At 40.6% G+C, this 15,681-nt stretch overlaps 1 protein-coding gene across 1 annotated transcript in view; it reads right to left on the minus strand.

Moving 5' to 3' along the window:
- Positions 1-15,681, minus strand: part of negr1 (neuronal growth regulator 1) — a gene marked incomplete at both ends in the record, with an annotated part of 428,395 nt that overhangs the window by 138,093 nt on the left and 274,621 nt on the right. Inside the window, one exon of the mRNA XM_084164207.1 lies at positions 4,904-5,035. Coding sequence (XP_084020333.1) covers positions 4,904-5,035 — 132 coding nt within the window. The remainder of the gene's footprint in view (positions 1-4,903; positions 5,036-15,681) is intronic.

Below are 15,681 nucleotides of genomic sequence, written 5' to 3' on the forward strand. Positions count from 1 at the left end.
TTTCAATTGATTTGTCTAAGCAGGTCCTGATATTATTCTAATCTCACAGCATCCTTGAATCCTGATATCCTAATCTCACAGTACCAGTTGTTCTGAAAACACCAGAGAGAATCTCACAACATCAGGAACCATCTGTGTCCTTGCTTCTTCCGTTTGACGTCAATACTATGCATAATCATGTGAATCACAGATACTACTGAACGCAAGTGTAACACACAAACATGGAAATGCAATAATCATGTGGAGTTTCACCGAAGTCGTTAACTCCTGCTCAGCTCCCCTGGTTTGAACAGAGCCTCATATCGTATTGAGTTGCACCTTAGTTTCACTCCTGCTATGTTCCCCTGACGTGAACGCTTAAACCTTGAATCGTATTGAGTTGCACCGCACTCAGTTTAATTTTCCTGATGTGAATAAAGCTACTGTGTTTTGCTAAATTCCCCTGATGTGAATAAAGCTACCTTGTCGTCTACAGTTACCACCCTCAATGGGAATCATGGGATAAAATATAGACTTTATAACAGTTACCACCCACAATGGGTTTCCTGGGGTAACATGTCATCTCTTGAATCATATGGAGGTGCACCAAAGTTTCACTCCTGCTATGTTCCCCTAACATGAATGCAGCAACCTTGAATCGTGTGGAGTTTCCTCCCGCTAAAGTTTCAACATAATGTTTTTCACCTCAGCAACTTGTCGTACATTTCCATATTCATTCCCCTACACCACAATCACACCCAGCAGCATTCACCAGTCACACACATACACACATATCGGTTTATATACACTTAGGTCTACAATTACATCTGGCTATATGGCTACTAGCAGTGGGTATTATATTTAGAGTTAGCGATCTAGCTAATGTGTTTTGATATACAGTATTAGCCTATGATAATAGTACACATAAAGATGCGGGCAAATTAATCTCTATTGAAAAAAAAATACAGACAATTCTGGAGCCCTATTTTAACAGTAAAATATAACAACAATAATTGTCAACCCAAAATGCATGACAATCCCTAGATTAGGTTGCACATTCAAATATTTCGAATCACAACATGAAAAGATGATGAACAACTTATTTATTGAATACCATCTCAGTAGTCTATTACACTTTTTAATAAAGCACTGTGAATGACATAGTATTGCGTGACACTGCGACCAAATCGGGGGCTGGTGCCACCAACTGAAAAACGTATGTCAAAATGAAATATCTAATTTATATCAAATAAAATAAAAATCGTATTTGTCACATACATGTGTTTAGCATATGTTATAGCGGGTGTAGCGAAATGCTTGTGCTTCTAGCTCCGACAGTGCAGTAATATCTAACAATTTCACAACATATACCCAATACACACAAAACTAGTAAGGAATGGAATTTAAGAATATATGCAGTTGAAGTTGGATGTTTACATACACTTAGGTTGGAGTCATTAAAACTAATTTTTCAGCCACTCCACAATTTTCTTGTTAACAAACTATAGTTTTGGCAAGTCGGTTAGGATATCTACTTTGTGAATGACACAAGTAATTCTTCCAACAATTGTTTCCAACAATTGTTTATTTCACTTATAATTCACTGTATCACAATTCCAGTGGGTCAGAGGTTTACATACACTAAGTTGACTGTGACTTTAAACAGCTTGGAAAATTCCAGAAAATGATGTCATGGCTTTAGAAGCTTCTGATAGGCTAATTGAAATCATTTGAGTCAATTGGAGGTGTACCTGTGGATGTATTTCAAGGCCTACCTTCAAACTCAGTGCCTCTTTGCTTGACATCATGGGAAAATCAAAAGAAATCAGCCAAGACCTCAGAAAAAAATGGTAGACCTCCACAAGTCTGGTTCATCCTTGGGAGCAACTACCAAACACCTGAAGGTACCATGTTTATCTGTACAAACAATAGTACGCAAGTATAAACACCATGGGACCACGCAGCCGTCATACCACTCAGGAAGGAGACGCGTTCTGTCTCCTAGAGATGAGCGTACTTTGGTGCGAAAAGTGCAAATCAATCCCAGAACAACAGCAAAGGACCTTGTGAAGTTGCTGGAGGAAACAGGTACAAAATTATCTATATCCACAGTAAAACAAGTCCTATATCGACATAACCTGAAAGGCCACTCAGCAAGGAAGAAGCCACTGCTCCAAAACCACCATAAAAAATGCCAGACTACGGTTTGCAACTGCACATGGGGACAAAGATCATACTTTTTGGAGAAATGTCCTCTGGTCAGATGAAACAAAAATAGAACTGTTTGGCCATAATGACCATCATTATGTTTGGAGGAAAAAGGGGGCACTTTCAAGCCGAAGAACACCATCCCAACCGTGAAGCACGGTGGTGGCAGCATCATGCTGTGGGGGTGCTTTGCTGCAGGAGGGACTGGTGCACTTCACAAAATAGATGGCATCATGAGGAAGGAAAATTATGTGGATATATTGAAGCAACATCTCAAGACATCAGTCAGGAAGTTAAAGCTTGGTTGCAAATGGGTCTTCCAAATGGACAATGACCCCAAGCATACTTCCAAAGTTGTGGAAAAATGGCTTAAGGACAACAAAGTCAAGGTATTGGAGTGGCCATCACAAAGCCCTGACCTCAATCCTATAGAAAATGTGTGGACATTACTGAAAAAGCGTGTGCGAGCAAGGAGGCCTACAAACCAGATTCAGTTACACCAGCTCTGTCAGGAGGAATGGGCCAAAATTCACCCAACTTATTGTGGGAAGCTTGTCGAAGGCTACCCGAAACGTTTGACCCAAGTTAAACAATTTAAAGGCAATGCTACCAAATACTAATTGAGTGTATGCATACTTCTGACCCACTGGGAATGTGATGAAATAAATAAAAGCTGAAAGAAATCAATCTCTCTACTATTATTCTGACATTTCACATTCTTAAAATAAAGTGGTGATCCTAACTGACCTAAGACAGGGAAGTTTTCCTAGGATTAAATGTCAGGAATTGTGAAAAACTGAGTTTAAATGTATGTAAACTTCCGACTTCAACTGTACATATATGGACAAGCAATGAAAGAGTGGCATTAGAATATTATAGAATATAATGCAGTATATACATATGAGATGAGTAGTGCAAGATATGTAAACATTATTAAAGTGACTAGTGTTCCATTTCTTAAATGTGAATACATAAGTATTCACATCCTTAAGTCAATACTTTGTAGAAACGTCTCTAACAGCCTTCCACACCTCGATTGTACAACATTTGCCCATTATTCTTTTCAAAATTCTTCAAGCTCAGTCAAACTGGTTGTTGATCATTGTTAGACAACCATTTTCATAGATTTAAGTCAAAACTGTAACTCGGTGACAGTCCTCTTGGTAAGCAACTTCAGTGTAGATTTGGCCTTGTGTTTTAGGTTATTGTCCTGCTGAAAGGTGAATTCACCTCTCAGTGTCTGGTGGAAAGCAAACTGAACCGGGTTTTCTTCTAGGATTGTGCCTGTGCTTAGCTCCATTCCGTTACTTTTGTATGCTGAAAACTACCCAGTCCTTAACAATTACAAGCATACCCATAACATGATTCAGCCGCCACTATGCTTGAAAATATGGAGAGTGGTACTCAGTAGTGTGTTGTATTGGATTTGCCCCAAACATAACACTTTGTATTCAGGACCATTCAAATCACCATCCCAGTGAAAATGTAGGATGGGTCCACAGCACAGCATATTATTATGAATTTCCTCTTCAGTAAGATTAAGACATTTCCAGTTGCCAAAGCATCTTTCATCTCTTGAAGCCATGTCTCTGTAAATAATTGGCCTCTAATATTCCTCTGCAGTACACCTTGTTATAGCTGGTCTCACAGACAAAATAATAGCAAGATATCCATTTAAAAAATAAATGGACACAAATAGGTGCCAAACTGTCTGTAAGCATAGACCAGGGGCGATAATGGCAAGTCTGGACAACTATTGGAGAACTAAAGGTAGAAAGGAAAGTTAGAAAGCATGACTGTCTAGGGTGTTGTATTACTGATTACTGTGCCACTAGAGATCCTGGTTCGAATCCAGGCTCTGTTGTAGCCGGCCGCGACCGGGATACCAATGGGGTGCCGCACAATTGGCCCAGCGTCGTCTAGGGTAGGAGAGGGAATGGCCGGCAGGGGATGTAGCTCAGTTCGTAGAGCATGGCGTTTGCAACGCCAGGGTTGTGGGTTCGATTCCCACGGGGGGTATGAAAAAAGTTATGTATGCACTAACTGTAAGTCACTCTGGATAAGAGCGTCTACTAAATGACAAAATGTAAATGTACTTTTCTGAATATACTATCATTACAGTAACTTCATCAACTCAGAAATCGGAGGAATCCTTAATCAACCCGATTAGCATCAAACAAACTAGGCGTCATCATTTTTCTCACACACTTGTGACTGGTCATATCGGTGGTGTGATTCAGCACAGGGTATCAACGGCGGCAAAGAGTAGAATAATAGCAGAGGAGAGGAAGACTTAAATGCGAGAGAGAAGAGGACGGGAAGAGTAATAATTGTCAAGCACCCTTCATCCTCATACTTAGGAGTGCTGATTTCCATGTGACCATGATGACTAAAGCCAGTATCATTCATTAATGCTCTTGGTGCTCATTACTGTCTCTTCACACTTTTTGAAAGACTCATTACCTGCATAATGGAATAGTCCTTAGAACAGCCAGACCTTTCCTTACAGTGAATTAATCACCTCCACACAGACAAAAGGGGAATTATCTTGTTAAATATTGAGAAACTTCAAACCAAGACTTTCATTCAAACTTCAGCCGATCTGACTAGATGGCTCATAAAGAGATCTGGGTCATTGTCAATGGACAGTACACATTGATATAGTTGAGAATCTGCTTTGGCAGCCATATTGTAGCAAGGACAGAGATGTACTTACATTTGACTATGACTTTCATCGTCTTGGTGTCAGGAGAGGCGATGTCATTCATTGCACTGCATTCGTAGTCCCCTGCTTGGTCCCGCGTGATACCGGTGATGTTTAGATATTCTCCACTGTCATACTTCCTGGCTAAAAATAAGAGGAAAAAATATATAAATTTAGTTGTGTTAAAGCCTGATTTTAAAATGGACTAAATTGAGATTTTGTGTCACTGATCTACACACAATACCCCACAATGTCAAAGTGGAATTATGTTTTTAGAAAGTTTTACAAATCAATAAAACAATAGATAAACCCCTTTGTTATGGCACACCTAAATAAGAGTAAACATTTGCTTAACAGGTCACATATTAAGTTGCATGAACTCACTCTGTGTGCAATATTGATTTTTGAATGACTACATCATTGCTGTACCCCACACATACAATTATCTATAATGTCCCTCAGTCGAGCAGTAAACAGGAAGTGCATATTCAACCACAAAGACCAGGGAGGTTTTCCAATGCCTCACAAAGAAGGGCAGCATTAGAACTGTAAAAAAGCAGACATTGAAAATCCCTTTGAGCATGGTGAAGTTATTAATTACACTTTGGATGGTGTATCAATAAACCCAGTCACAACAAAGATACATGCGTCCTTCCTAATTCAGTTGCCGGAGAGGAAGGAAACCACCCAGGGATTTCATCATGAGGCCAAGGTTAAAACAGTTACAGTTTAATGGCTGTGATAGGAGAAAACTGAGGATGGATCAACATTGTGATTACTCCACAATACTAACCAAAATGACAGAGTGAAAAGAAGGAAGTTTGTATAGAATAAAACATATTCCAAAACATGCATACTGTTTGCAATAAGGTACTAGAGTAATACTGCAAAAAATGTGGAAAGAAATGTACTTTTTGTCCTGAATACAAAGCGTAATGTTTGGGGCAAATCCAACACAACATATCACTGACTACCAACTCAACATAATTGTCTGCATCAATTCCAATCCCCTGTATATATTTTTTGTAATTATATATATATATATATATATATATATATATATATATATATATATATATATATATATATATATATATATACAGTGGGGAGAACAAGTATTTGATACACTGTCGATTTTGCAGGTTTTCCTACTTACAAAGCATGTAGAGGTCTGTCATTTTTATCATAGGTACACTACAACTGTGAGAGACGGAATCTAAAACAAAAATCCAGAAAATCACATTGTATGATTTTTAAGTAATTAATTTGCATTTTATTGCAAGACATAAGTATTTGATCACCTACCAACCAGTAAGAATTCCGGCTCTCACAGACCTGTTAGTTTTTATTTAAGAAGCCCTCCTGTTCTCCACTCATTACCTGTATTAACTGCACCTGTTTGAACTCGTTACCTGTATAAAAGACACCTGTCCAAACACTCAATCAAACAGACTCCAACCTCTCCACAATGGAGACCAGAGAGCTGTGTAAGGACATAAGGGATACAATTGTAGACCTGCACAGGGCTGGGATGGGCTACAGGACAATAGGCAAGCAGCTTGGTGAGAAGGCAACAACTGTTGGCGCAATTATTAGAAAATGGAAGAAGTTCAAGATGACGGTCAATCACCCTCGTTCTGGGGCTCCATGCAAGATATCACCTCGTGGGGCATCAATGATCATGAGGAAGGTGAGGGATCAGCCCAGAACTACACGGAAGGACCTGGTCAATGACCTGAAGAGAGCTGGGACCACAGTCTCAAAGAAAACCATTAGTAACACAATACGCCGTCATGGATTAAAATCCTGCAGTGCACGCAAGGTCCCCCTGCTCAAGCCAGCGCATGTCCAGGCCCGTCTGAAGTTTGCCAATGACCATCTGGATGATCCAGAGGAGGAATGGGAGAAGGTAATGTGGTCTGATGAGACAAAAATAGGGCTTTTTGGTCTAAACTCCACTCGCCGTGTTTGGAGGAAGAAGAAGGATGAGTACAACCCCAAGAACACCATCCCAACCGTGAAGCATGGAGGTGGAAACATCATTATTTTGGGACGCTTTTCTGCAAAGGGGACAGGACGACATCACCATATTCAGGGGAGGATGGATGGGGCCATGTATCGCGAGATCTTGGCCAACAACCTCCTTCCCTCAGTAAGAGCATTGAAGATGGGTCGTGGCTGGGTCTTCCAGCATGACAACGACCCGAAACACACAGCCAGGGCAACTAAGGAGTGGCTCCATAAGAAGCATCTCAAGGTCCTGGAGTGGCCTAGCCAGTCTCCAGACCTGAACCCAATAGAAAATCTTTGGAGGGAGCTGAAAGTCCATATTGCCCAGCGACAGCCCCGAAACCTGAAGGATCTGGAGAAGGTCTGTATGGAGGAGTGGGCCAAAATCCCTGCTGCAGTGTGTGCAAACCTGGTCAAGACCTACAGGAAATGTATGATCTCTGTAATTTGCAAACAAAGGTTTCTGTACCAAATATTATGTTCTGCTTTTCTGATGTATCAAATACTTAAGTCATGCAATAAAATGCAAATTAATTACTTAAAAATCATACAATGTGATTTTCTGGATTTTTGTTTTAGATTCCGTCTCTCACAGTTGAAGTGTACCTATGATAAAAATTACAGACCTCTACATGCTTTGTAAGTAGGAAAACCTGCAAAATCGGCAGTGTATCAAATACTTGTTCTCCCCACTGTATATATATATATATATATATATATATATATATATATATATATATATATATATATATATATATATACAGTGGAAAGAACAAGTATTTGAAACACTGCCAATTTTGCAGGTTTTCCTACTTACAAAGCATGTAGAGGTCTGTAATTGTTATCATAGGTACACTTCAACTGTGAGAGACGGAATCTAAAACAAAAATCCAGAAAAACACATTGTATGATTTTAAAGTAATTAATTTGCATTTTATTGCATTACATAAGTATTTGATACATCATAAAAGCAGAACTTAATATTTGGTACAGAAACCTTTGTTTGCAATTACAGACATCATACGTTTCCTGTAGGTCTTGACCAGGTTTGCACACACTGCAGCAGGGATTTTGGCCCACTGCTCCATAAAGACCTTCTCCTTCAAACTTTGCTTTTGTCAAATAATCCTCCATTTGCAGCAATTACAGCCTTGCATACATTTGGCATTCTAGTTGTCAATTTGTTGAGGTAATCTGAAGAGATTTCACCCCATGCTTCCTGAAGCACCTCCCACAAATTGGATTGGCTTGATGGGCACTTCTTACGTACCATACGGTCAAACTGCTCCCACAACAGCTCAATAGTGTTGAGATCCGGTGACTGTGCTGAACACTCCATTATAGACAGAATACCAGCTGACTGCTTCTTCCCTAAATTGTTCTTGCATAGTTTGGAGCTGTGCTTTTGGTCATTGTCCTGTTGTAGGAAAAAATTGGCTCCAATCAAGCGCCGTCCACAGGGTATGGCATGGTGTTGAAAAATGGAGTGATAGCCTTCCTTCTTCAAGATCCCTTTTACCCTGTACAAATCTCCCACTTTACCACCACCAAAGCACCCCCAGACCATCACATTGCCTCCACCATGCTTGACATATGGCATCAAGCACTCCTCCAGCATATTTTCATTTGTTCTGTGTCTCACAAATGTTCTTCTTTGTGATCCGAACACCTCTAACTTCGATTTGTCTGTCCATAACACTTTTTTCCAATCTTCCCCTTTCCAGTGTCTTTGTTCTTTTGCCCATCTTAATATTTTATTTGTATTGGCAATTCTGAGATATGGCTTTTTCTTTGCAACTCTGCCTAGAAGGTCAGCATCCCGGAGTCACCTCTTCACTGTTGACGTTGAGACTAGTGTTTTGCGGGTACTATTTAATGAAGCTGCCAGTTGAGAACCTGTGAGGCGTCTGTTTCTCAAACTAGACACTCTAATGTATTTGTCCTCTTGCTCAGTTGTGCACCGGGGCCTCCCTCTCCTCTTTCTATTCTGGTTAGAGCCAGTCTGCGCTGTTCTGTGAAGGGAGTAGTACACAGCGTTGTACGAGATATTCAGTTTCTTGGCAATTTCTCGCATGGAATAGCCTTCATTTCTCAGAACAAGAATAGACTGACGAGTTTCAGAAGAAAGTTATTTGTTTCTGGCCATTTTGAGCCTGTAATCGAACCCACAATTGCTGATGCTCCAGATACTCAACTAGTCTCAAGAAGGCCAATTTTATTGTTTCTTTAATCAGCACAACAGTTTTCAGCTGTGCTAACATAATTACAAAAGGGTTTTCTAATGATCAATTAGCCTTTTAAAATGATAAACTTGGATTAGCAAACACAACGTGCCATTGGAACACAGGACTGATGGTTGCTGATAATGGGCCTCTGTACGCCTATGTAGATATTCCATTAAAAATCAGCCGTTTCCAGCTACAATAGCCATTTACAACATTAACAATGTCTACACTGTATTTCTGATCAATATGATGTTATTTGAATGGACAAAAAAATTGCCTTTCTTTCGAAAACAAGGACATTTCTAAGTGTCCTCAAACTATTGAACGGTAGTGTATATATATATATATATATATATATATATATATATATATATATATATATATATATATATATATATATATATATATAGTGAGGGAAAAAAGTATTTGACCCCCTCTCAATCAGAAAGATTTCTGGCTCCCCGGTGTCTTTTATACAGGTAACACTCTTAAAGGGAGTGCTCCTAATCTCAGCTTGTTACCTGTATAAAAGACACCTGTCCACAGAAGCAATCAATCAATCAGATTCCAAAATCTCCACCATGGCCAAGACTAAAGAGCTCTCCAAGGATGTCAGGGACAAGATTGGAGACCTACACAAGGCTGGAATGGGCTACAAGACCATCGCCAAGCAGCTTGGTGAGAAGGTGACAACAGTTGGTGCGATTATTCGCAAATGGAAGAAACACAAAATAACTGTCAATCTCCCTCGGCCTGGGGCTCCATGCAAGATCTCACCTTGTGGAGTTGCAATGATCATGAGAATGGTGAGGAATCAGCCCAGAACTACACGGGAGGATCTTGTCAATGATCTCAAGGCAGCTGGGACCATAGTCACCAAGAAAACAATTGGTAACACACTACGCCGTGAAGGACTTAAATCCTGCAGCGCCCGCATGGTCCCCCTGCTCAAGAAAGCACATATACAGGGTCGTCTGAATCATTCAGATGTTCATTGGCAAACTTCAGAGGAGAACTGGGTGAAAGTGTTATGGTCTGATGAGACCAAAATGGAGCTCTTTGGCATCAACTCAACTCGCCGTGTTTGGAGGAGGAGGAATGCTGCCTATGATCCCAAGAACACCATCCCCACCGTCAAACACGGAGGTGGAAACATTATGCTTTGGGGGTGTTTTTCTGCTAAGGGGACAGGACAACTTCACTGCATCAAAGGGACGATGGACGGGGCCATGTACCGTCAAATCTTGGGTGAGAACCTCATTCCCTCAGCCAGGGCATTGAAAATGGGTTGTTGACATTAACCTGGATCCACAACATATGTACAGTTAGCTAACATGTAACTAATGGGTTGGATATTCGTTCCATAAAGTTGTCATACATACACTGCGTGGATTTATTGGGGTTGTTTATCAAATGCGGTTTGTTCCTCCCTCACAGCTAGACAGTCGGTACTGTACTTAGCTAGCTAGTTACAGTACAGTTAGCTAGCTAACATGTGTTAGTACAGTTAGATAGCTAACATGTAATGTAACTAATGGGTTGGATATTCACCCCAGATATGTCATACATACACTGCGTAGATTTATCGTGTTGTTGTTTATCAAACGCGGTCTGTTGACGCAGAGCACAAATGGAGCAAGCTATATGTTTGAATTTACCTTGTTGTCATCTGCCCCTGTGGTACTGCTGGTTTGGGCTACCTCTTCCAATTGACTTTGGGGATCCTGAAGTATGTCTCCAGGACTCTGGGGTCAAAATGTGCTCAAAAGATTTCATGACCTGTGACACCAAAGTGGCGTGCTCATCATCATCATCATCATCGTTGTCCTCCGGCAGAGGAATTGTTGCCAAAATAAACTGCCCTCGGTCCCACTCGTTGCAGCACAGCGATTATTCTTCTGTTGGCATTGCGGCACAACAACCGCACAGACACCACCAATCACTATTTGCACTCCTCGGTGGGGCTAGTTGCTTGCTGAGCTGCACGCTGTTGTTCCTCTCTCTGAGCACATCGTCGCTGTAATCCGGCTCGAAGAGGTCCGGTCGGGTGTCACGCTCTAACATAATATTGTCAAACACTTCATCCTCATCCTCCAAATCTGACAGTGGAATGTCCTGTACATTTGTCATTTTGATAGCGAAAAACAAACAATTAGGTAGCCAGTAGCCAGGAAGTTAGCCCAGAAGTTTGATGTCTATGAACAACAGTGAGGACCAACCTCATTTGTATAAACCGCCCGGGCAAGGGTGGAACCATTGGGCAGCACCACACAATGCACCCTGGACTGAAGAGGCTGAAAAATAGGAGAAATGTGGTGGACCCTCTGTTAAATTACACATTTCTCGAGGTAGGAATATCTAATAAATGATCAATGGCTAATTCGAGAGAAGACAACCTACCGCATTTCGACATTGGCCAGTATTGAAATCTGACATGTATGATAAACGTTTTTGCGATCTAGAAGTAATCTTCCTATTAACTTCCTGAATAGTGAGAGTGGCTTTATCGCAATGCTACGTCATACCGGACGGATTTCTGACTGTGTGAATGGCAAGAGCTCATGATATACATGAAATGACCCCGGCAATCGATAGAACATCGCTCAGAGGTGCCCAAATAACATTCAAAATGGGTGAATCTTTCCTTTAATAAATTAAAATGGGCTTTCTGTATAGCAGTGTTTCCCAACCCTGGTCCTCCAGTACCCCCAACAGTACAGCGTTTCGTTGTAGCCCTTGACAAACACACCTCATTCAATTCATTGAGGGCTTGATGATTAGTTGACAAGTTGAATCAGGTGTGCTTGTTCCGGCCTTCTCGCCACTGCCGCTCCTCATCTCATCATTCCATTTGTTTTGTCTTGTTTATTACACACACCTGGTTCATATCCCCTCATCAGCACCTGTATAAGTGTTCCCTCTGCCCCCTTGTCTTTGTGTGTGATTGTTTATTGTGGAGGATAGAGAAGCTCGGTGGCTCTCCTTGTTTTTTGTATCGGCGGGACTTTTCCCCGTGTGCCTTGTTGTTTCCAGTGCGCTTGTTTTGCGCACTGGAGTGTTTTGACGCATTACTGCGTAACTCTGTATTTCGGAATAAATCCTGTTATTCTGTGAATTACCCTCCTGCACCTGACTCCTTCGAAATTACTCATCACAGTTGCCTGTAAACAAAAATATGGCAATGTTTTTAAGAAGCCAATTCATAGTTCCATTTTTACCACATTATTGCCGGGAGAAGCCTTTTATATCTCCCGTGCACATGTCGACAAGTTTAGGAGGGGAAGTCATGAGCCGATGTGGGTGGAAGCCTATTTTAACAAATTCTTTGAATATACACCATCAAAGAAATTCATTATTATTTTGTTTAGGCATGGCCCAGGAAGATTAATAAAATGTATTTTCAAAAGAATAGAATAGCACATTTTGAGTTGAATTGTGTTTCTGGTCTGTGCAGCCTAGGCAACATGGCTGTGCCATGCACACAAATCCTATTGTTATTTTGTTAATTGAACAGACAAGACACACTTTCCCTGATCAGAGTCAACACACATATTTTATAGTAGGGTATGAATATAATGAAATATAACAATAAAATACAAATAATATTTTTCCCACACAACTTGCGTCACGGGAACATGTGGAACCGCTGTCATACAACAAAAAGTGATCTTTTGAAACAGTATGCAAGGCGTAGGGTCTTACATTGAGAGCAATGTTAACTCAATTCTTGGGGGGCACTGAGCAAATTTTAGGTCTTCTGAGCGGAAACTTGAATGTTGTGAGAATTCTGTGAAGTGCGTTTACAGTGAACACCGAGGCTGTACCCGTACAGTTTTAGACAGTAGCCAATAGGCTATTGTGGCTATTTGAACATAACGTAGGCCTAGTGGCCTACCAACAAAACCAATGGAGCAAATCCCCAAACATTTTCACATGTAACTAGCCTTTGATTTCTATGATATAGCATCCAATAGCCTATATGTGCTGTTCAATGCAGGTAAAAAAAAAAGATATATCACATACAGGTCCATTGGCACTCAACAATTTTTTGCCTGGTTGAACAATACCACGTGAAGGTCCTCCACTGAGAACTTCATTGAGAGAACACACTGACAGTGTGTGTTGAGAGGTATTCGGAAGCTTCAGAGGAGACCCTCACACCTGAGGGAGATGTCACTCCAAACAAATTAAAGAAATCATAGCGAGGTTAATTTTCATATTCAGTGTGGTCACAGTAAGCAATTTCCCACATTGTGTAGGGAGCACGGAGTGCATTTCCTCCAGGGCTGCAACACACAGATAGCAAGAGCACCACAGAGGAATCCATTATAGCACAGGCTGAATTTTTACATCCATTTATCCTTTTAACTCTTGAAAATAGAGTACTACCTACGCAGTGGCTTTCTCAGCGGCTCCCCTCTAGGCCTGCTCAAGGTACGGGCCAGAACCCTTTTCCTTTCACACTGTGTCTCTTGACACATCAACCTTCAGAGTTTATTGTCAATCTGGAACATTAACATCTAGCCGGGACTCGATTAATACAGCGGATCCAAAACCCACTGAGTCACACCTGACTGAGAACCCCACCTTTGTGATGTGTAGGATTATTTTATAGTTACATTTTGTATTCAAATGTATAGCCACATGTGACTAGGAAAAATAGATGTCCATACATACTATAGATGGGATTAAAAGCATTTCACATACGGTGTCCATATTAGGACGCTCTCAGTCTCAGTAAGAATTGCATCGTTGTCAGGAGTTAAGTCGTTCTCAGTAAGAGTTGCATCATTAACAGTAGGAGTTAACTCGATCTCAGTAAGAATTGAGTTATTTGGCAGGTTTCTATTGACCCGGGCTTATTCGACAAAAGCAATGTCGCAAAAAAAATAATTGCGACATGTGTAATGGAAACGGCAGATATGAGACATTTTCTAAAGATAAAAAATATATAAACTGTGTTTTTTTAATACATTATGATTGCCAAATACTTTTAAAAGGTATGCGGGGCACATGTCATCACGTTAACTATAAGCTCCACTCTACATTTAATTCTAAATGCATACTGCTTTCAAAAGAAAACATTTTCAACTACAACAGTTTATTTGCAGGACTGTCCTGACTTTCAAGAATGCCTGAATTGCTTCGCCTTGGTTTTCTGGTTGGCTGGCAAGTTTCACTATCCAATGATTATATTCACCATGGCACGGATTAGCCTAGGCAGCCGATCCGTGGCAATATGTTGGCACATGAGAATTACTAGAATATGGCAAATATTAGTTAATTATTGCATTCTATCCATGCTGGCTTTCGCACCCTACCTGAGACATGAAACAGATACAGTTGAAGTCGGAAGTTTACATACACTTATTAGGTTGGAGTCATTAAAACTCATTTTTCAACCACTCCACAAATGTCTTGTTAACAAACTATAGTTTTGGCAAGTCGGTTAGGACATCTACTTTGTGCATAACACAAGTAAGTTTTCCAACAATTGTTTACAGACAGATTATTTCACTTATAATTCACTGTATCACAATTCCAGTGGTCAGAAGTTTACATACACTAAATTGACTGTGCCTTTAAACAGCTTGGAAAATTCCAGAAAATGATGTCATGGCTTTAGAAGCTTCTAATAGGCTAATTTACATCATTTGAGTCAATTGGAGGTATACCTGTGGATGTTTTATTTATTTTATTTCACCTTTATTTAACCAGGTAGGCCAGTTGAGAACAAGTTCTCATTTACAACTGCGACCTGGCCAAGATAAAGCAAAGCAGTGCGATAAAAACAACAACACAGAGTTACACATGGGATAAACAAAAACATACAGTTAATAACACAATAGAAAATATATATACAGTGTGTGCAAATGTAGTAAGTTATGGAGGTAAGGCAATACATATGACATAGTGCAAAAAAATTACAATTTAGTATTAACACTGGAGTGATAGGTGTGCAGAAGATGATGTGCAAATAGAGATACTGGGGTGCAAATGAGCAAAATAAATAACAATATGGGGATGAGGTAGTTGGGTGGGCTAATTACAGATGGGCTGTGTGCATGTGCAGTGATCGGTAAGCTGCTCTGACAACTGATGCTTAAAGTTAGTGAGGGAGATAAGAGTCTCCAGCTTCAGAGATCTTTGCAGTTTGTTCCAGTCATTAGCAGCAGAGAACTGGAAGGAGTGGCGGCCAAAGGAGGTGTTGGCTTTGGGGATGACCAGTGAGATATACCTGGTGAATGTGCATACTACGGGTGGGTGTTGCTATGGTGACCAATGAGCTAAGATAAGGCAGGGATTTTCCTAGCAGTGATTTATAGATGACCTGGAGCCAGTGGGTTTGGTGACAAATATGTAGTGAGGGCCAGCCAACAAGAGCGTACAGGTCACAATGGTGGGTAGTATATGGGGCTTTGGTGACAAAACGGATGGCACTGTGATAGACTACATCCAATTTGCTGAGTAGAGTGTTGGAGGCTATTTTGTAAATGACATCGCTGAAGTCAAGGATCGGTAGGATAGTCAGTTTTATGAGGGCATGTTTGGCAG

Source organism: Coregonus lavaretus, assembly GCF_964263955.1.
Source record: "Coregonus lavaretus genome assembly, chromosome: 6".
NCBI lineage: Eukaryota > Metazoa > Chordata > Actinopteri > Salmoniformes > Salmonidae > Coregonus > Coregonus lavaretus.